The sequence below is a fragment of the Palaemon carinicauda genome, chromosome 8 (assembly GCF_036898095.1).
Source record: "Palaemon carinicauda isolate YSFRI2023 chromosome 8, ASM3689809v2, whole genome shotgun sequence".
NCBI classification, from domain to species: domain Eukaryota; kingdom Metazoa; phylum Arthropoda; class Malacostraca; order Decapoda; family Palaemonidae; genus Palaemon; species Palaemon carinicauda.
Window position 1 is genome coordinate 125,410,757 of NC_090732.1, and position 24,472 is coordinate 125,435,228.

The 24,472-nt window shown below is 34.7% G+C and overlaps 1 protein-coding gene across 2 annotated transcripts in view; it reads right to left on the bottom strand.

Annotated features, from left to right (window-relative positions):
- LOC137645884 (substance-K receptor-like) overlaps nt 1-23,521 on the bottom strand; it is a 28,185-nt gene extending 4,664 nt beyond the window's left edge. The window contains exons 1-5 of one of the 2 annotated variants that reach the window (XM_068378907.1): nt 22,590-23,521; nt 7,867-8,045; nt 6,188-6,365; nt 2,494-2,651; nt 714-851 (exon numbers count right to left, since the gene is read on the bottom strand). In XM_068378907.1, coding sequence (XP_068235008.1) covers nt 714-851; nt 2,494-2,651; nt 6,188-6,365; nt 7,867-8,045; nt 22,590-22,980 — 1,044 coding nt within the window. In that variant the 5' untranslated portion in view covers nt 22,981-23,521. The remainder of the gene's footprint in view (nt 1-713; nt 852-2,493; nt 2,652-6,187; nt 6,366-7,866; nt 8,046-22,589) is intronic. The other variant, XM_068378906.1, reaches the window with a different exon arrangement.
- Nucleotides 23,522-24,472: the final 951 nt, after the last annotated feature.

The window sequence follows — 24,472 nt, forward strand, 5'->3', positions numbered from 1 at the left end:
TTCACATATAAATCTTGGAATGCTAATATATCAGATAATTGATTAGCTGAATCTCTAAACAGACATTCCTGGAATGATGTATTATCTGATATATATTCGAAATGTATTTCCGGACAGAGATGCTATGAATTATAAATTTCTAAACAGAAACCCATTTTGTTAAGGACACTCTAAAATAAAACCATTGTTCTCTAGTGTTGAGTACTGCCGTAGCCTCTGTACCTTGGTCTTCCTTTATCTTGGGATAAAGTTCTTTTGCTTTAGGGTACACACAGGGGCAATATTCTATCTTCTTTCTCTTCCTCTTGTTTTTATCATTTTAAGTTTTTATAGTTTATATGTGAAATATCTAGTTTAAGGTTGTTACTGTTCTTAAAAATTCTATTTTGATTGTTTATTACTTGTTGTTTACTTGTTTCCTTTTTTGCTTTCCTCAGTGCGGTATTTTTCCCTGTTAGAGCCCTTGGGATTATGGCATCTTGCTTTTCCAAGTAGGGTTGTAGCTTAGCAAGTAATAATAATAATAATAATAATAATAATAATAATAATAATAATAATAATAATAATTATTATTATTATTATTATTATTATTATTATATTAATAACACGAGAATTATAATTTCAAACATATATGCTAAAAATGCTGTATATTCGACTTATATTATTTTTTAATATTTAATGAGGTCTTATATACACTCGAAATAGTTCCTTACCTTCTTATTGAAGAAGCAAGAGAAGGTAATCCTAAATGCTCTCTTGAACGTGTGGTGCATCAGGCCATACACAATTGGGTTGAAAGCCGGGTTTACGTACAATAAGTATTGCGACACGGTTGTGAAAATGTCGTAGATCTGAAAAGATGAATGAAATTCATATGAAATCAGTTGTTCGTGTGAATGGCAGGTCTTACTGTGTAAGAATTCGCCCCGTTTTTTTTTTTTTTTTTTTTTTTTTTTTTTTTTTTTTTTTTTTTTTTTTTTGAAAAAATATTTTGATTGTTCATTACTTCTCATGTTGTATATTTGTTTCCATTTTTACCTTTCCTCACTGGGCTATTTTTCCTTGTTGGAGCCATTGGGATTATGGCATCTTGCTTTTCCAAGCAGGGTTGTAGCTTAGCAAGTAATAATAATAATAATAATTTTTTTTTTTTAACACAATGATATTATACAAGCCGCGACTGTAAACAGATACAATTATGATCGTGTCCCTATTCTTATTCAATAATCTACGTTCATTTTTCACTTTGTGAAGCTGATTGCAGAGATCTGTACCCTCTTTGTTAAGATGACATTGCTAGCTTTTCAGGTTAGCTAGACCAAAATTGCGATATATTGAGTGTGTTAAGATAGGTATAAGGGAGTTGGGATTGAGCGAGAAAGATGCACTGGACTGAATGAAAATGGAAAAATGTGTTATAGAAGCATTGCAGGAACCCCAACTAGGGACAAGCTTGCAGAGAAAGAAAAAGATTGCTAGCGAAACACTTTTGCTTAAGGACCTTATTTAGTTAAGGTTCCTGGTATTTCTTGTTAGTTACTGATGCAAATACATTCACCAGAACTGTGTTTTTGCTTAACTTCGGTGTTAAAGTTACAACAGTAGTCCGACAGACCGTCCTATATATTGTGCCTCTAATTGACTATACGGTTTCAATTTATCTCAATTGACTGACCAGATAGGGAAGAATGACGCATTGCTTTCTTGAGGGTGGACGTGCTGCTAATGAGACTTCAGTGTAGGTATATAAAGCAATTAAATTATCCACGTGGCAGTGTTTTCTTTTTCTCCTCCTTGGCGACTCCATGTCAGTGAGCCACAGACACACACACACACACACACACACACACACACACACACACACACACACACACACATATATATATATATATATATATATATATATATATATATATATATATATATATATATATATATACATATATATAGTATATATGCGTGTATTAGTTTACGTATGTGCGTATGTATGCTGGAGTCTGTATGTATTGTTAGTATAATTTACTAGAATTGTAATTATCTGTCTAGGATGGTAATGTATGTCTTTGCATTTTAGAAGTTTAATTGAGGCCTTAAAAATTATATTAATTTTGAGTTATTCATGAAGTTTTTTTAATAGATTAAGAACTATTGATTGCACGAAATTTATGAAACTTCTGGTGATTTTGATCAAGTTAAATCCTCAGCAAGATTTCATAAAAGAAAAAAAAAACGTAAGATAAAAATACAATGAACATGACAAAAAAGAATGAGGCACATTTCAATTCCGGTAATTAACTAGAGGTGAGTCTGAGATAAATATAGACTCAAAATTTTGTGACTTCATTTATAATTTGTAAAATATTTCTACAAATATTTTTACAACGTTCATGTTGTGCTAGAAAAATAAAAAATTACTTATAATGCACTGCAGGGAGTCCCGGAAACATTAAATAGAATCTAAATACAATAGATGTTATACTAGTCTCTGCTCACATGTTCAGTCGTAGGATCTTTTAAGCGTCCGTTTTCTGTGTTGAGGATATAGAAAATGCGGTTGCCCTGAAAAGGAACCCAGCAGACGATGAATCCAACCACCACAATGAACATCATCCTTATCACGCGTTTCTTTATGCGAAGAATCGCAGGATGCTCTGCAGGAAAGGAAAACTAGGTTATTAATGATAATAATGAGGATGTTGGTACAGTTAGATACAGGAGTCCGTGATACACCTCACTCCGAGGAAGTACAACCAGCCACACCCTTGCTGTGTGGCGAGTTCCTGTGTTCAATCCCAACCACCCGGTCTGCCATCTCTCCCTACGCTGTTTAGTTACTCCCGTGAAGTAAGGGTGTGACAGGGATTCGTGTGTCCAACTGCACGATATTCATATATCTACATGTGCATTTAATGTATTTGTGTTTGTCGGTGCAATTGGTTTGGTTTTTAACAGCGTGAAACTTGTATTTATGGTTCTGTTAATCTCAGGGAACATTCAAAATAATGAGGTTAATTTGGGACTACAGTGTCGCAATAAAATTTACCACTATTGTTGATATAATTCTTATTGATATTTCATTGTTTTAGACATACTGTAGTTATTGATATGGCAAAATCAGACAGCCTTCTGATATTCTATCATCGAATTAAATTTTAGTCGACTAAACCATTTTAATCTTTGAACTTTTCCTTACCCGTTTACAAAAATCAGTTCTGAAATCGAAATTCCTTCTAAATGAGGACTTCTCTCAAACCAATTGCCATATTCAATAACAGATAACTAACTATTTAAAATTGTGTACTGTACAATACCTTTGGCAAGCACATGATTACTGAAGAGAATTACATTAAGGGACAACTAGTAGTATATTTATCAATTTAGGGGTGTGAGTAAGGTATAGCCTATTAGCAGATCATATAATCAGTCAAGTGAGGGCAAGCATCATAAGCAAAGTATATTAAGTTTTTATCCTGTGCCCAAGCTCCCCCTTGGAACAAGATGGTGCCTTCCCTATGTGTCTTGAGTTTCAACAGAACATAAAATCATTCCCACAAGTGAACTCAAGTCTCCACGTGCAGTGAAGCATAAAGCATCTCCGCCTGTATGCACAAGTCTCCACTAAGAACATAGAGATTCCTCCCCAGTGTGCCTAGACTCTACTTGAAGCACTAAGATAACTCACTTTTATGAATAAGTCTCCTCTTAGAATGTGAAGGTTTCTCGCTTATATGCCCAGATCTTTACTTGAAACACAAAGCATGACCACTTGTATTCTTAAGTCTCCTCTTAGAAACTTAGAATATAAAGATCCCTCCCCATGTGCCGAGATCTCTACTTAAAACGCAAAATTTTACATGTGAAGGTTCCTTCGCTGTGAGACCAGGTCTTTACCTGATAGCTCCTCACTGGTGTACCTAAGATATAAATATCCCCACCTGTATGCATAAGAATCTACCCAGATATGAAGATTTATCAACTTTGTACTTAAGTCTTAAATCAGAATATAAAATATCCCATTCCCACCTGTGTGCATAAGTCTTCATCAGGATCATGAAGGATCCTCATTTTTCTACTTAATTTTCCAGTTGGGATGTACATAATTTCTTTCTATAGACTCAAATATATATGTGGAACAAAGGTCCTTCACGTTTTTCCTAAGGATTCTACTAGGAACTTAAAGCATTCCCTTTTTATGTCTAAGGCTCCACTTGGATTATGAAGGTTCTTTGCCGTTGTACCTGCGTCTTGATCCAAAATTTGCCTAATCCATATCTTTGTGCTAACTTCTCCTTTTGGAACATGAAATTTTCTTATCTGTGTGCTGAGACATCAACCTGTGACATGAAGCATTCCATCCTGTATTTATAAATTTCTACTTGGATCATAAAGGTTTCTCACCTGTGACGAGTTCTTCACTTGGTATGTAAAGCATTCCCATCTAGTACCTAATACTCCACTTGGAAGATGAAGGTTCCTCACCTGTGCACTTAGGCACTTGAGTCTTGATCCGAAACATGGATTACCCATATTTGTATGTATAACTCTCCATTTGAAACATGAAGGTTCCTCACCTGTATGCCAAGGTTTCCACCGAGGATATAAAGCATCCCCACTTTTGTGACCAGCCACCCGTTGAGATACTACCGCTAGAGTTATTGGATCCTTTGACTGGCCAAACAGTACTATATTGGATCCCTCTCTCTGGTTACTGCTCATTTTGTCTTTGCCTACACATACACCAAATAGTGTGCCCTATTCATTCTACATTTTCCTCTGTCCTCATATATCTGGCAACACTGAGATTACCAAACAGTTCTTCCTCACTCAAGAGGTTAACCATTACACTGTAATTGTTCAGTGACTACTTTTCTAATAGTAAGGGTAGAAGAGGCTCTTTAGCTATGATAAGCAGCTCTTATAGAAGAAGGACACTTCAAAATCAAACCATTGTTCTCTAGTCTTAGGTAATGCCATAGCCTCTGTACCATGGTCTTACACTGTCTTGGATTAGAGTTCTCTTGCTTGAGGGTACACTCGGGCACGCAGTTCTATATTATTTTTTCCCTTAGTTTTTTGTTTTATGAAGATTTTGTAGTTCATATATTAAAGATCTGATGTAATGTTGTTACTGTTCTTGATCATGAGGGCTCCTCGCGTGTGTGCCTAGGTCTCCACTTGGAATATACAGCATCCCTGTCTTGTGTGCGTAAGTGTCTCATCTTTGGCCTTAGTCCCCCCTTGGAACATGACGCACCCCTACCTGGTTGCTCAAGTCTCTACATGGACCATGGAGTCATCCACACTTGTATGCCTAAGGATACATTATTACAGTTTTAAGATTCGGTAGATGCAGACAGGAGTTTGGCATTGAAATATATTGATTCCAATGAGACTGTTCCAGCCAGCACCTTCAGCTTTCTTCATAAACGGTCTCATTATGATCACTGTGCTATAAATTCAAGCTTCACCCCACTTCAACCTGGCTAGTACAGTGATAACGTGTTTGCCTAGCATTCATGGCAACAGATCGATCCCTGCCCAGGATCGTGAATTTAATTTATTTACTGGGGAGGCCACTGCTGTGCTTGGGCACCACAGTGGGGGTTTAGGCTTCTCCGGCTGACGATCTGGTGAGCATGTATTCTAATGAAACTGGAACTGAAACCAGACACCTTTATTCTGCACCTGCCAAATCGCTGTCTGTGTAGATGCCGGAAATATGTTGATTCCGATGAGACCATTTCAACCAGCATCTTAAGCATTTCGTGTGAACGGTCTCTTTGGCAACACCAGGTAAGGGAAAGTGCTGTCAGCAAACCTCAAGCTGTACACTGTAAGAAGTACTTCGAGTAAGGATGCAGTACTCCTTCAGCCTGTAGCTGTATTTGCTTTACATCCTTCTACTGTACTTCATTTCCGTTCCTACTTCCTTTATTTCATTTTGCTGTCCATCCCGTTCTAACTCATCTTCACAATGTAACTGTAGAGTTTTCACATAGTTTCATTTGGTCACTCAATGGACTCACCAGTCCCAACGTGGACTATATAGCACAAAATCTTTAATCAATAAATCATTTTTGGAATCTGTATTTTAAATTCAAACCTCAGACCGCTTCACCCTGGACATACCAAGTCAAACCGAATTGACACAGCCTAAGACTTCATTTGGAACATGAAGGATACTAACCTGTAAGTCTTTGTCTCCACTTGGAGTTTTTCAGAACTACTAGAATTGAAGTATAGGAGATGAGCATCACTCCCATGGGAATCCATATGAGAATGATGAGAGTGAAGGTCCACCACAGTCCCATCTTGGAGTTATTTTCCCCGCAATTGGTCTCCGTTAGGTCTTTCCATATGCGAATCTGGAAAAAATATTATGGCAGAAGTACATGAGGTTCACGAGTACTTCATAGAATTGGGTAGATGCCCAAGCTATGGCGGAAAAATCAGAATGTGTGTATTACAATGTATGTTTTTCCTCATGTTTATTCCTTTCAAAAACATTGTTTTGTTACATAGACGTTTATTGATCAAAATAATCAATTAATGCAGAAATCTTTTTGCCTGAAAGTAAAAAAACACCTATATAATACTATATAGGTATAAATGCAGACTCAAGACCAAAGTATTATATTGGAAATAGATTAATATACTTCAAAGCCAGGCTGTGTTTTAACGTTCACATAATCTTATTTGTATCATAGAAAGTTATATATCAAATGCCACTTGTAAATATAGGGTTTGTCTTGAGATTTAAGGTCGATGGATCATACAATAATTGCCTTAGATCTGGATAATTTAATTAAAAGACAAAAACACAAAACTTCGATAGTTCTTTCAAAAATTTCTCATAGACCAATTCAAAATTCAACACTCATTTGAGACCCAACAGATACCTTCCCCATCAACTGTAATCCCATCGCCAGATTTGCTGAAGAACAAGGGTTTTGTTGTATGGCTACATCCAACATTTGAATAGCAAACTAGAGTTGGGGGAAAGCTGTGAAGGCAAAAATATATCTCTCTAAGATTTCAATTTTTTTTTTTTTTTTTTTTTTTTTTTTTTTTTTTTTTTTTTTTTTTTTTTTCAAACGGAAAACTAATAGAATCCATATAAGGAGTGCCCTATCTGGTCTGAAATATGTCAAAATCATTACAGGCAACGACCTCTGACATCTGGTGTTCAAATTTAGATAATTTCATTACATTCATATAGAAGAAAATTTAGTAATACGTTTATAAGTGATTGTAACCGCAGTTTTATGAGAAATGTAAATTGGTTTTACGGGAATTGTAAATTGATATTATGGTAATATTAAATTGGTTTTATAGGAATTGTAAATTGGTTTTATGGTCATTGTAAATTGGTTTTACGAGAGTTGTAAATTGGTTTTATGGGAATTGTAAATTGGTTTTATGGGAATTGTAATTTGGTTTTATGGTAATTGTAAATTGGTTTTATGGGAATTGTAAATTGGTTTTATGGTAATTGTAATTTGGTTTTATGGGAATTGTAAATTGGTTTTATGGGAATTGTAAATTGGCTTTATGGTAATTTTAAATTGGTTTTATGGGAATTTTAAATTGGTTTTATGGTTATTGTAAATTAGTTTTATGTAAATTATAAATTGGCTTTATGATAATTGTAAAAGGGTTTTATGGGAATCGTAAATTTATCTTATGGGAATTGTAAAATTATTTAATGGAATTGTAAATTGGTTTTATGGGAATTGTAAATTAGTTTTATGATTATCAAAATCAAATTCCTTCATCTGGCCTTATGATTTTCATAATACAAATGCTTCATCTGTCCCACCTTGATTACGCCTTTAGTTTTCAGTGTTATTTGCTGCATTTACTTACAGTATAGACTCTGTAGAGCATGAAAGGCACAGCTAAAGCAGCCGACAGAATCCAGATGAGAATGATGATGACGTTATACTGCCAAATCTTCGGTGGCTTGTGGAATGGCCGGACGATTCCAATCATCCGATCATAGCTAATCACAGTCAGACTCAATGTGCTCACCAGCATCACCAAGACTGCAAAATGGGAAACTAAAGGATAAACAAGTAAATATGATAACAGATAAGAGAAAAATACGAAGGCAAAATGGAAAACTAAAGGATAAACAAGTAAATATATTAACAGATAAGAGAAAAATACGAAGGGAACTAAAGGATAAACAGAGAAAGATATCAATAGATAAGAGAAGAATAGTGCAGACTCAATGTGCTCACCAGCATCACCAAGACTGCAAAATGGAAAACTAAAGGATAAACAAGTAAATATAATAACAGATAAGAGAAAAATACGAAGGGAACTAAAGGATAAACAGAGAAAGATATCAATAGATAAGAGAAGAATAGTGCAGACTCAATGTGCTCACCAGCATCACCAAGACTGCAAAATGGGAAAATAAAGGATAAACAAGTAAATATATCAACAGATAAGAGAAAAATACGAAGGGAACTAAAGGATAAACAGAGAAAGATATCAATAGATAAGAGAAGAATAGTGCAGACTCAATGTGCTCACCAGCATCACCAAGACTGCAAAATGGAAAACTAAAGGATAAACAAGTAAATATAATAAGAGATAAGAGAAAAATACGAAGGGAACTAAAGGATGAACAGAGAAAGATATTAATAGATAAGAGAAGAATAGTGCAGACTCAATGTGCTCACCAGCATCACCAAGACTGCAAAAGGGAGAAATAAAGGATAAACGAAGTAAATATAATAACAGATAAGAGAAAAATACGTAGGGAACTAAAGGATAAACAGAGAAAGATATCAATAGATAAGAGAAGAATAGTGCAGACTCAATGTGCTTACCAGCATCACCAAGACTGCAAAAGGGAGAAATAAAGGATAAACGAAGTAAATATAATAACAGATAAGAGAAAAATACGTAGGGAACTAAAGGATAAACAGAGAAAGATATCAATAGATAAGAGAAGAATAGTGCAGACTCAATGTGCTTACCAGCATCACCAAGACTGCAAAAGGGAAAACTAAAGGATAAACAAGTAATTATATCATCAGATAAGAGAAAAATACGAAGGGAACTAAAGGATAAACAGAGAAAGATATCAATAAATAAGAGAAGAATAGTGCAGACTCAATGTGCTCACCAGCATCACCAAAACTGCAAAAGGGGGAAATAAAGGATAAACAAGTAAATATAATAACAGATAAGAGAAAAATACGAAGGGAACTAAAGGATAAACAAGTAAATATATCAACAGATAAGAGAAAAATACGAAGGGAACTAAAGGATAAACAAGTAAATATATTAACAGATAAGAGAAAAATACGAAGGGAACTAAAGGATAAACAAGTAAATATAATAACAGATAAGAGAAAAATACGAAGGGAACTAAAGGATAAACAGAGAAAGATATCAATAGATAAGAGAAGAATAGTGCAGACTCAATGTGCTCACCAGCATCACCAAGACTGCAAAATGGGAAAATAAAGGATAAACAAGTAAATATATCAACAGATAAGAGAAAAATACGAAGGGAACTAAAGGATAAACAGAGAAAGATATCAATAGATAAGAGAAGAATAGTGCAGACTCAATGTGCTCACCAGCATCACCAAGACTGCAAAATGGAAAACTAAAGGATAAACAAGTAAATATAATAAGAGATAAGAGAAAAATACGAAGGGAACTAAAGGATAAACTGATAAAGATATCAACAGATAAGAGAAGAGTAATGCATAAAAATACGAAAGGTGAGCAAATAAAAGAATGAAGCAGCATATAGATAAATAAATCGTTAAAGTATGTATATGTACTTCAGTTTTTCTTAATAATTTTGACAGTTGTTATCGAGATGGAGATGAACGAGAAACGACATATTAGCTTTATAATTATTCCATCAACCGTGAAATTACGAGATGCATTCCGTTCGAACAACCGTGAGAATCACAAAGATTATTATGAGGAAAATACGAATTTTAATGGGAAATTTCACAGCTTTTTGTAATACATAACATCTAGGAAAAAAACATTTTACGGGAAATTCACTGAAAATGATTTTACAGAACATTTTCAGAAAATGGAAACTATTGTAATTTCTCGAGTTCCAGTACTTTTAGATCTGATTTCCACTAAATCCGTTGAGGGTATCCAAATGGGAAATGAAATGGAGAAGCTTTCTTTGCCTCGCCGACTTCAAATTAATGTGGGAAGAGAAAGGCGCTTCAATGGAAGATGAGAATATATATTTCGGGTGATACACACACACACACACACACACACACACACACACATATATATATATATATATATATATATATATATATATATATATATATATATATATATGTATGTATGTATGTATGTATGTGTATATTTATATATGTATATATATATATATATATATATATATATATATATATATATATATACACATGTATATATACACATATATACATACATATATACACAGTATGTGTATAAACATATATATATATATATATATATATATATATATATATATATATATATATTTACATGGCTGAAATAAACTACATCCTTGCTCTTATAACGTAATACTAGAATCCCTTTTTTTCATTGTAAATATATGTAATTCAAAAATCTTGTCAAATGTACAGTTAATACTTACACTAGAGTATTACGAAAATGATTGAAATATCTCTCACCGAAATACTATGCATTATTATTTTTTTTCTATAGAAATTTCGGTAATTCTTAAATCTTAGACGTGTGCAATTACTGCCCAGTTTTAAAATCAGTATATAGGCTACACTGTTAAAAAAAAAAAAAAAATCTTAATCTGACATTCTCCGTAAAAATATACTGTTCTTAGCCGTCTTTCCGCAAAATACAGGCGACCGTAATTTTTACCCAACTTTGTTATTATCTTTTACGGGTTGGTAGCCTTAATATCACTCCTTAGCGTCAATGTATCCGTTTTTAAATAGCTAAAAATCCTGGAATATATGTTGCCAGGCATTTACCGTTTAATGCAAATTTTTAACAGTGTACAGTACATTGGACCCCAATAATCTTAAATTCGGGTGCGTGCCACTACGGGTGATGATGTTAAAGGTTAAGGTTAAAGGTGTCTGGTTTCAGTTCCAGTTCCATCAGAATAGATGTTCACCAGAACGTCAGCCGGGTTAGCCCAACCCCCCACTGTGGTGCCCAACCACAGCAGTGGCCTCCCCAGTAAACAGCTTAAACTCACCGTCACGGACGGGGATCGATCGGCTGCCATGCGAATGCTAGGCAAACACTGTACTAGCCATGAGAGAATTTAGACTTTAAAACATGGTTAGTCTACTTGAAAATTAAAAGTTGTCTTCTTGTCTTCAAAAGACAGAATTTTTTTCTTTTTTTTGACCAGGCTGACATGAGTCTTTTTATAGATTATATATGACATATCTGTTTTGACGTTGTTACTGTTTTTAGAATGATTTATTGTTAATTTGTTCTCATCATTTTTTTATTTCCTTATTTCCTTTCCTCACTGGGCTATTTTTCCATATTGGAGCCCTTGGGCTTATAGCATCTTGCTTTTCCAACTATGGTTGTAGCTTGGCTAGTAATAAAAATAATAATAATAATGCTATTTAGTTAACTCCAGGAATTTAAAAACAGAATTTTGATTATAATAAAAAAAAAATCTGTTGAAAAGCTGTGTTAAATTTTATAAGAATTATATAAATACGTGTAATTGTTTATTTTACTAAGAGAAATGGAAAACTACAAAACAGGGTGTTATAAAGATTATTCATAATTGTCTGATCCATGTACTGTGTATTTTGGACTTCAAACGTTATAAATTTACGGGAACCACCTACCAAAAATCAAATTTTTTCACATATATCCTTTCGTAAACACATGCCAAGGAGTAGATCCGGATGATGTAATGTTAATTATCAAAGACAGTTTTGCAAGTATATAAGAATTTCAAATTCATTCAGTCATTGTACCGTCAATTTATAAAATTAAATGTATCAAAATCTTGCCCTTCTTAAGAAGAAGATAATCTCAAACAGTTTGTCTTGCTATAATGTCTATAGAAAGTGATTATGTAAAAAATTTCAATTTTGGTGATGTAAACGACAAGTTTGGTGCTGCTGAGGCACCTAGAATGAGAGTGGAAGATTTGTCTTATTTAGTAAATAACAGGGAGAATATTTATTATTATTAGTAGTAGTAGTAGTAGTAGTAGTAGTAGTAGTAGTAGTAGTAGTAGTAGTACAAGACTGTTAAAGAGGCAAGGCGTTGCTGCTGGTTGAGATACCACTGCTGGAGTTACTTTGTCCTTTGACAGGCCAGATAATACTGGTTACGGATCATTTTTCCCTGCCTACACGTACACTGAATAGTTAGGCCTATTATTTACACATTTTCCTATTTCGTTATACACCTGACAATACTAAAATAACTGAAAAATTACTCTTCACTCAACGGGCTACTTACTACTTGGCAAGGGTAGAAGAGACTCTTTAGCTATGGTAAGCAGCTCTTCTAGGAGGAGGACACACCAAAATCAAACCATTGTTCTCTAGTCGTAGGTAGTATCATAGGCACTGTACCATAGTCTTCCACTGTCTTGGGTCAGAGTTCTCTTGTTTGACGGTACACTTGGGTACACTATTCTACATATTTCCTTATTTCCTTCCCTCATTGGGCTATTTTCCTTGTAGGAGCCCTTGGGTTTATATCATTCTACTTTTCCAAGAAGGGTCGTAGCGTAGCTAATAATAATGATAATTATTATCATTAGGTAAGCTACTACCATAGTTTAAAAAGTATAATGATGCAAGGCCAAGTACAAGAGAAAATAATAAACAATTGTTAAAGAAAAATTAGATTATGAACTGAGACTTATGTAATCCTGGTCAACATAAAAAAGAAAACTATTATCACCCCGCTTTGCTTTATGAGAACAGGGATATGTAGCTGGGGGAAAGCACCCTTTTTTACCATGAAATCAAAGTTAAGAATTTAGGCAATAAGATAGAAGAAATGAGGTGAGAATGGATTTAAAATGGAATGCTAAAATTATACCCAAAGGGACTTTGCAAAGACTCATAAATAATGTTTGCAATGTACTACGTAAGGTCCGCTATCTGCACTACCTCCCTACAGGCACCGTAGGTTGGGCAGGGCACCAGCCACCTGTTGGGATACTACCGCTTGGGCCCTTTTGATTGGCCAGACAGACAGTACTATATTGGATCCTTCTCTCTGGTTACGGCTCATTTTCCTTTTTCCTATACATACTCCGAATAGTCCGGCCTATTCTTTACATATTCTCCTCTGTCGTAATACACCTGACAACACTGAGATTATCAAACAATTCTTCCTCGCTCTAGGGGTTAACTACTGCAGTGTAATTATTCAGTGACTAATTTCCTCTTAGTAAGGGTAGAAGAAATTCTTTAGCTATAGTAAGCAGCTTTTCTAGGTGAAGGACACTCCAAAATCAACCATTGTTCTTTAGTCTTGGATAATGGCATAGCCTCTGCACCATGGTCTTCCACTGTCTTGGATTAGAGTTCTCTTACTTAAGGGTACACTTGGGCACACTATTCTATGTTATTTATCTTCCTGGTTCATTTTTTAAGTTTTTAGTTTTTATATGAAAGATTTACTTTAATGTTGTTACTGTTCTTAAGATATTTTATTTCAATTGCTAATTACTTCTCTTTTAGTTTCCCTATTTCCTTCCCTCATTGAGCTATTTTCCCTGTTGGAGCCCACGGGGTTAAAGCATTCTGCTTTTCCAACTAGGGATATAGCTAAGCAAGTAATAATAATAAAAGCTACTCAACTACATGCATGGGAAGATTAATCCACCATCTGGTAACTGCAGGAATAGAACTTCTTGAAAACAGCGTGATATTAAGCCTAGCGTCAGATAAGGTATCACTGTTAGAATTGTGTCAGGTCATATAAATCATAGTATGGGAAAATTTGAATACAAAGGTCGATAAAAATTCTGAAAGACTTTATAAAAATATACATGGTGGGTTATTCGAAAGACGGTTTAAAGCAGTGGTTCCCAACCTGGGGAAAATTTTCCCTGGGGGGAAATTTGAAGCTTCCAGGGGGGAAATAATTACACTACCTACTAACTAAAACAAGCGGAAAATGTCCACATAGTAAGTGCGGCAATTTGTTGTTAGCCATTCAATTGTGATATGATCATATCATTTCTCTCTGACATGATATTCAAGGGGAGAATTGGAATATCCTACCCATTTCTGAGGCAAGCGAGTGGGCATGAGGGCTGGGCGGGGCATGAAGGGGGAAATCTGGATGGTTGAACTAGGTGCAGGGGGGAAATGACAAAAAAAAGGTTGGGAACCACTGGTTTAAAGGTTCAACGGCCACTCATGAATGGCAGAGCAAAGGGACAGTGACATTGCCTTAGCAAGCAGGACTGTGCCCAGGAGACTTACCATATATACATATTATCAGCGCCCAAGGCCCCTCTCCATCCAAGCTAAGACTAGGGAGGGCCAGGCAATGGCTGCTGATGACTCAGCAGGTAGACTCCAATCCTTAGCTCACAAGGATGGTGAGGTTGCAACGACCAAAGAAAATAACGAGTTTGGGCGGGACTCGAACCCCAGTCTGGCGTTCACCAGTCGGGGCGTTACCAATAGGCCACTACTAAGATCAAGAAATGAATCGCAGAATTTAATGGAGCTCAACTTTTCATTTAGCAGTTAAGAGCAGAGTCAGTAGTCGAAGTCCTAATCTGGGAACAGAGATGAATAAAATAGTCATAACGATTACTCAGAATAAGCAGATCTCAAAGAATTTTGAAACACTTGTTTTTTATAAACAAGCTGAAAAGGTACTAGGGAGGAGATGTTTCTCAAGTATCCCACATTAATTTGGAAACTATTATACTTGGACTGATTAAGAAACGAATTATTGTGAGAACCTCCATTATTCACTCTGAAAGTGGACATTGCACTGTTCAGCAACCAAAAATTCATCTTTGTTTAAGATTACTGCGTCAGTTTTTACGCAGTGATTACTTTATATGAAAACAAATTAAAGATTGAAAAATGGAAGCACATCACCCCTACATGTAACAATAATTAGCAAACGAAAGGAATTTAGTAATTTTTACTAGAAATGTAATTAACGAATAGGCAAGGATAACCAAAACAAAAATTGAAAAGATTCTTAATGTTAACTTCATCTTGGACTGAAATAGGGAAATTATTTGTGGTGGCCTATGTGGTAACGTCCCTGACTAGCCTCTGTACCATGGTCCTCCACTGTCTTGGGTTAGAGTTCTCTTGCTTGAAGGTACACTCAGGCACACTATTCTATCTGATTTCTCTTCCTCTTGTTTGTTAAAGTTTTTAAAGTTCATATTGGAAATATTTATTTTAATGTTTGTTACTGTTCTTAAAATATTTTATTTTTCCTTGTTTCCTTATCTCGCCGTGCTATTTTCCCTGTTGGGGCCCCTGGACTTATAGCATTCTGCTTTTCCAACTAGGGTTGTAGCTTAGCAAGTAATAATAATAATAATAATAGTGATCGCCAGACTGGGGTTCAAGTCCCGCTCAAACTCGTTAGTTCTTTTGGTCACCATTCTTGAGAGCTAAGGATGGAGGGTTTGGGGAAACTATAGGTATATCTGCTGAGTCATCAGAAGTCATTGCCTGGCGCTCCTTGGTCTTAGCTATGGTGGAGAGGGACCTTGGGGGCTGATCGCATGTATATATGGTCAGTTTCTAGGGCAATGTCACTGTCCTTGCCTCTGCCATTCATGAGTAGCCTTTAAACCTATAAAGTTACAATTATGCATTGTGTTTTATGGAAGTTATCGTAAATCATAGAAACAGAATATGTTCAATTTCTGGAAATTTCTTAGCAAAGGAATAGTAAAAAACAGATGTACGAAAATCTAATCTTACAGGAAACCATTTTGAGGTATGTTTAATGCGTTCAGTAATAAAGATTATAAAGTTTTATTTTTAATTAATAATCTTAATGCCAAAAACAAGAATTAAGAAAGCCTCAACCATCCAATTTAATACCCTATTATTATTATTATTATTATTATTATTATTATTATTATTATTATTATTATTACTTGCTAAGCTACAACCCTAGTTGGAAAAGCAAGAGATCAATCCCAAGACAGTGCAAAACCATGGTACAGAGGCTTTGGCACTACCCAAGACTAGAGAACAATGCAATGGTTTGATTTTGGAGTGTCCTTCTCCTAAAAGAGCTGCTTACCGTAGCTAAAGTCTCTCTTCTATCCTCACCAAGAGAAAAATACCCACTGAACAGTTGCAGTGCAGCGGAAAAAAAAACATTGTTTTGTAATATCAGTGTTATCACGTGTATGAGGACATAGTAGAATATGTAAAGAATAGGCGAGACTATTCAGTGTATGTGTAGGCAAAGGGAAAATAAGCCGTAACCAGAGAGAGGAATCCAATGTAGTGTTGTGTGGCCAGTCAAAGGACCCACTAACTCTCAAGCGGTTGATTGGACGTTGATGGAAGATTAAAGGGCCCAATGCCTACAGTTATTATTATTACTATTACTGTCCAAGCTACAACCCTAGTTGGAAAGGCAAAGTGCTATAAGCCCAGGGGCTCCAACAGGGAAAAATAGCCCAGTGAGGAAAGGAAATAAGGAAATAAATAAATGAAGAGATTAAATTAACAATAAATCAATCTAAAAAAAGTAACAACGTCAAAACAGATGTCATATATAAACTATTAACAACGTCAAAAACAAATATGTCATATATAAACTATAAAAAGACTCATGTCCGCCTAGTCAACAAAAAAGCATTTGCTCCAACTTTGAACTTTTGAAGTTCTACTGATTCAACTACCCGATTAGGAAGATCATTCCACAACTTGGTAACAGTGTCTCAAAACCACAGGGTCAGCAGAGGGGGTTTTACTTTGTAAAATAGAATACAGCAAAATTATCTCTTAAAGATTCTTCCTAGAATTGATATACATTGTATTAAGAATTGCTCCGTATCTTATCTCAAAAACTGCGTAGCCTTGTTGATAGAGTATCGTAAGCGACCGAGAGATTACACTGATAAGAGATACATGGCCACAGTCCATCATTGGTGTTTACTGTATGGAATATCTGTCACTTATATTGAACAAATCCATCATAAACTTTCTTCATAGAATTTTGTTTACTCTTTTTATAATGATTTGCATTATAAGATAGAAATGGAAATGAATTTACGAACTTTTTTTTTCAATTATCATAGGTGAACTTGTTATTTATATTCATATGCATAATAATATATTGTAGTTTAAAATGAAAAAAAAAAAATGTGTTTCAAAATAAATTTTAGATTTATCATTCCTGGGATTTTCATATGGAAAAGATAGGGATGTTCTGAAATGAATAAATTACTTTATCTATATATATATATATATATATATATATATATATATATATATATATATATATATATATATATATATATATTTCATAATGAAATTCATTCTTTGCGGTAAAAATAGTGGGTATACTGTACATACGGCACTCAACGTAAAAATGTTCAGTCATAGCTTGAAAAGAGGTTTTTTTTCCTAAAACTGAAAATTTTGCAAATCAGAAAATATTCTTTTAAGAGCGATAGTAAGAAAATTACATAGCAAGAGGTATGAGAACTTCACAACACATTGCTATAATTATGAGAATCAAAGTAAATAAGTTCTTTATGAAGTTTAAAAATATATGGGAAGAGGCATGAAAACTTCAAGAACGCATTCTAATGGATGCGAACATCTATAAAAAATCGTAACAAGGGACATGGGAATTTCAAAAATTCATTGTGAGGCTTTAGAAAATACACAATGAGAGAGTGATGAGTTTCAAAATGCTTAACAAGAGTCAGTAGATCTTCAAAAATATATAACAATAATTACGAGGACAGAAAATAGTAGAGAACTATGAGAAATATAAAAATTATATCGAAAGTTAGGAAAACAAAAATGTATAATAAAAGCCTGAGAACTTTAAAAAAGAAAAAGAATCATAGTTAAGTTCTATAAACAAAACTGCATAGCGAGAGCACAAGAACTTTTAAAAAATTAGGAACAAAATTGCATAGAAAAGTTATTAAATTTGCCAAGTTCATTGCAAATGGTACGATAAATTAAAAAACGAGAGTTTGAAAGCAATAAGTGAGATGTAATCATATAAAAAAAAAAGTCGTGAGTACCCAAAAATGTATAGCAAGATGTGTATGACCTTCAAAAACACATAGGTCAAGTGATGAGAAGAAAAAAATAGATAAGCTATTAGAGCTTCAAAATGCAAGTTCAGATTTGAAAAAGATATCAATAAGTGTTACGATATTTCATGATTTTGTAAATGTATCTAAATGAAGCTCTAAGAGAGGTTACTCGAGTGCCATATGTGGATAAGATCATGGTGAACGGCATATGGAGATGTTTTGGACATGCTCTTCACACTCCCCAAGAGAGATTAGTTCACCAAACTTTCAACTGGATTCCACAAGGCACTAGAAGAGTTAGAAGACCCAGTCCCACATGGCTGAGGCCTATGAGGCGTGAAGTAGATTATAAATAGCGAAGTATTAATTTAAAAGCTCAATATAAAGACGACTGGCGAAATTTAACCGAGGCTCTTTGCGTCAATAGGCGTAGCAGGAGATGATGATGATGATAATGATAAATCACATGGCGTTCATGCTCATGATGTCGCAATTGCACGGTCGAATGGTTTTTGTCGTTACCCATCAAACGTTTTTAAAGATGCGTAAAGACAGGTAGTCACGACTGCTTATCCATTCAACCTTTAGGTCATTCGCCGTCGAGATAAACCAAGACAGCTGAAGAGTGGGGTCATTGTAACTACTGTCTGTGTATGGTTATTTCTCTCTAGTTGTTTTAGTTTTCTTGTTTCCCTACCATTGAATAATAATAATACTAATGATAATTATTTTTATTGTTATTATTAATATTATTATTACTAGCTAAGTTACAACCATAGTTGAAAAAGCAGGGTGCTATAAGCCCAAGGGTTCCAACAAGGAAAAATAGCCCAGTTAGGAAAGGAATTAAAGAAATAAACTATGTGAGAAGTAATGAACAATTAAAATGAAATATTTTACTTACAGTAACAACATTAAAACAGATCTTTCATTTATAAACTGTAAAAAGAGACATGTCAGCATGTTCAACATTAAAACATTTGTACATTGCCATTTATGAAAATTCTCTCTCTCTCTCTCTCTCTCTCTCTCTCTCTCTCTCTCTCTCTCTCTCTCTCTCTCTCTCTCTCTCAGACTCCTTGGCATGACTAAAGCATGCTCTCTCTACTGAGGCGTATCTTCTAGTGTTTTCGATGAGTCAAGGATGCTGGATTCCCGAGAGAGCAGAGAGATAAGAAGGTCGCCTCCCTCAGGATTATCTTTTTTGCCTCCTGTATGAACAAGACTATGATAGAATTATCACGAAACACAAGAAAACCAAAGACGTTTTTGATAGAGTTATCACGAAACAATAAAACCAAAGACGTTTTTTATAGAGTTATCACGAAACATAATAAAACCAAAGCCGTTTTTCCCTAACAGAAATTCCATCTTTTCTGATTAGTTTGATATGAGATTGTTGTGTATGTTATCGCCACTTTATTACTGGGCCTTTTCCCATATGAGGGGCAAAGTGTACACTGATGAGCACAGATCAAAACAACAACAGATAAAACAGATACCACGTGGCATACTTACGAGAGAATTTGGTTATTTAGGGGTTCCTTAGATGGGTACGTAATAAAAAAAACATACCTTCTGGTTGTGACAATTCTTCAGAAAATCTTCAATGGAAAAATGAATGGACAAACTCATTAATTAGTATAAATTATTTAACAAGACATTACAAATTAAGAGTATTAAGAAAATCATTGGAAGAGAAAAAGCTGAATTTTGAGTCTTTATTTTATTTTTACTAAAGAACTGTACTATCCTCCTGGCTAGTACAGTTTTAAAGTGTTCGCTTAACATTCGCATGGCGGCAGATCGATCCCAGTCGGGACCGTGAGTTTATGCTGTTTACTGGGGAGGCCACTGCTGTGGTTGGTCACCACAGTAGGGGTTTTGGCTTGCCGGCTGACATTCTGGTGAGCATCTATTCTGATGAAACTAGAACTGAAACCAGACACCTTTAACCCTTTCTTTAAACTTTATTGCCAGAATTTGGCTCTGGGAGCTGTGTATGGCAAATAATCATTTTACAGTTTTAAATTCGTTTCCCATTTCCTTGTAGTTTATTATTATTATTATTATTATTATTATTATTATTATTATTATTATTATTATTATTATTATCTATGGAGCTCACTATTTATATTCTAAGAAAAATCGTAATTTATAGTTACAAAATTAGGTACCTCTCATTATATTCAAGTTTAAGCACTTATTTCGCCATGCATGTATTAAAGATGATGGTTAAATAACAAAGGGTATTAAAACTTTTAAATGCAGGTAGTATGATGAAACGTCAATGGATCATAGAAAGGTTTGAGAGTCGATGGAGTAAATTCGCATATTCTTTTTTAAAACTGTGTTAATTTAAACACTTAACTTCAAGGTTAACACTATTCAAGATAAGGGCCATTACTTTCATACTGTCTTCCTATCGTATTATTCCCGAGAGGCACAATCTGCTGATTTTGTGACCTTATCCTTTAATCTTGCGCACTCCTCACAATCCATCTCAAACAAAGTTTTTCACATAATCTAAGTGTATTATTGACAACCTTTCCTTCCCAACTTAAGCGGTTATTGTTTTTTATTTTGCTTCCACTACATAATAATCAGCCCATCTCATTATGTCAGATTACACTTCCACTCACTCTATCATGTAACCTAGGAAATACTTTCCCTTCACTATTTGCTCCTACCAAAGCATATTTAATCTTCTCTGGAAAACATTAATTTCCTACAACCGAATACGTTTCCCCCCAAAAAAGCTAACAATTATTTCCCTTTCTATACACTGCAGGAACTCCACGTTAGCCTGGTTATCATCTTTTTCTGTCACCTACTCTGCATTTAGGTCTTAGATCAGAATTACTTATTCTCGCTGTCGTGTAGACTCAGCCTCTCAAAAACTCTCTTTTTTGACTCATACTTTTCCATAGCTAGACTATATTACAATCCCTACCACTCGATATACTTCAAGGGTTGAGGTGGCCTATGTGGTAACGTCCCTGACTTGTGAACGCCAGACTGGGGCTCGAGTCGTGCCCGAACGTTAGTTCCTTTGGTCGCTGAAATCTTCCCATCCTTGTGATCTAAGGATGGGGGTGGTTGGGGGAGCCTATAGGTCTATCTGCTGAGTCATCAGCAGCCAATGCCTGGCCCTCCTTGGTCCTAGCTTGGGTGGAGAGTGAGCTTGTGCGCTGATCATATGTATATAAGGTCAGTCTCTAGGGCATTGTCCTGCTTGCTAGGACAATGTTACTGTTTCTTGCCTCTGCCATGCATGAGTGGCTTTAATGTCACTGTCCCTTCCCTCTGCCATTCATGAGTGGCTTAATTTCACTGTCCCTTGCCTCTGCCATTCATGAGCGGCCTTTAAACCTTTAAGCGGTCCTCGAACGAGGGCTATAGCACTCCAGTTCAACCAGTCCTCTCCTCAGAGTCTTCGTGACACTCCAAGAGTTACCCTTTTCTCAATTCTCTTAGCGACATAGAAAATAATTCTTTGCACATCCATCCTGTGTAAACGGCCTTTCCTCTCTCATCTTACTTAGTGCCATAACGTTCAAATTTCTCTTTGTTTACAATATAGTTTTTATACATTTCTTCTCATCTGCAAATCATCCACGCAGATTTAGAACTATGGGATTTTGCAATATAAGTACATGATATATATATATATACACACATATATATATATATACACACACACACACACACACACACACATATATATATATATATATATATATATATATATATATATATATATATATATATATATATATAGCCTATATATATAAAATAGAGGTCATAGTCTATCATGTAAGAAAAAAAATGGACATGAACATAGCATATAATGAAAATGAGACAAAAGATAGATATTAACAATAACAGAATGGGTCTCTAGAGATGGTAAAAGAAGCTGGGTAAGGAAGAGAAACAATGACTTGACGATAAGTTTGCGGGTGAGGACTGGCACATAAAGACTATAAACAGACGCTAGTGGAAGGACATGTATGAGGCCTTTGTTCTGTAGTGGACTAGTAACAGCTGATGATGATGGTATATATATATATATATATATATATATATATATATATATATATATATATATATATATATATATATATATACATATATATTTCATGTATATGTATGTATATATTTTATGTATATATGTATATATGCATGTATATAATATATATATATATATATATATATATATATATATATATATATATATATATATATATATATATATATATACTGTATATGTATGTATGTATGTATGTATTCGTAGATATATGTGTGAGTATGTAAAAAAGAAAAAAGTTATATTTACTTTGAATGTACCCCTCCAAGTGACACCACGCTTCTCCTAAAATATAGAACTGATGAGTGTCTGAAATGGTGAACTGGACGGGACCGAGGCAGGACAGCACGAAGTCAGCCAACGCCATGTTCATGATGAACCGATTCACGGGCGTCCTCAGGAGCAGCCTGTTCCTGAAAAGGATGAGCAGGATGCAAAGGTTCCCAAAGAAGCCCAGGGTCGTGATGACGAACGTGAATGCCCACCTGACCCCCAGTTCCCAAGGTCCTGTGAAGGTCAAGTTGCATTTCTCCGTGAAGTTGTAATCACTGAAACACATTAATTCACCCTCACCCCAAGAACAGCAGGTTTCATTACAGTCCATGTTTGTTGAATTGAATTGAATATAGGATTTAGGCATTAAGCCTTGTTGTCAGATAGATAGATCCTCTCTTTCTTGTTGATGTTGTTGTTTTTGTTGTTGTTATTGTTGTTTTTTGTGTTGCTTTTGTCCTGGTTGTGAAGAACACTGGCTCTCGGTCGAAGCATCCTTCGGCCACTCAAAACAACCGATTTCTATATATTTTTTAAAAAAATACAAAACTTCGATATGTCACGGTGTCACTTTTTAATGGCACTTTCACCCGGCCTATTCCTTGACTTATTCCAGGTCTAATTTATCGTTTTCTTTCATGATCACTTTTTTTCAATAAGACCAGTAATAATTTTTAAGCACAATTTTGAGTTTAAAATAAAGAGAAACGTAATACAATTGATCCTTAAACACAAACGTGGGATGTATCAAACCCCATTTTTATCAATAAAACACTCATTAAGTATCAATTTTTTTTTAATTCTGTAAATTTCCATGGAAACAGCTATCTTTTTTCTATTTAACATCCCACCTAGTTCCCAATGAAATCTTAATCTCAATTTTGGCTTAAAATGAAAATAACTTTCACATATAAAAAATCCCACTCGGTATTTATTGTATTTTATAAACCTATCACAGTTTGGATTTATAATGCAAATAACTTAAGATTTTTTTTTACTTTCACATATAAAAAATCCCAACTCTGTATCTATTGTATTTTAGAAAACCTATCGCAGATATTTTGCTTCTTTTCTCAAGACACCTAAAAAAAAATATGAGCTGGACGCTGTCCATTCCTTGCTTCGACGCAAATCTTGTCTGACTGATGATGATTAGTACAGCGGCTTTAGGACCCGTTAAGTGGCTTTAGCTTAATCTAATCTAAGATGACAGAGTCGTGGTGAAGAAATACCATCGTTGATAAAAATGAACTTCGTGGCTTATTAAAAACTCCATTACTGAATCCTTTGATTAGTGTTCTTTCGAGTGTGTGGAAGGAAATTCCGAACATACTGCTGATACGATTACATTTCCCAGTCAGCGCAAATAGAACTAAGAAAAGTCAAGAAAACATATCTTGCTTTTAGAGAAGATAGAAATAGAAGCGGTTCACTTATTATTATTATTATTATTATTATTATTATTATTATTATTATTATTATTATTATTAGCTAAGCTACAACCCCAGTTGGAAAAGCAGGATGCTATAAACCCAAGGGCTCTAGCAGGGAAAAAATAGCCTAGCGAGGAAAGGAAATAAATAAACTACAAGAGAAATAATGAACAATCAAAACAAGTATTTCAAGAGCAATAACAACATTGAATTGGATCTTTCCTACTTTAACTATAAAAACTTAAAAAAAAAACAAGAGGAAGAGAAATAAGATAAAATAGTGTGCATGGGTGTATCCTCAAGGAGGAGAATTCTAACCCAAGAGAGTGGAAGTCCATGGTACAGAGGCTATAGCACTACCCAAGACTAGAGAACAATGGTTTGATTTTGAACTTTCCTCCTCCTAGAAGAGCTACTTACCATAGC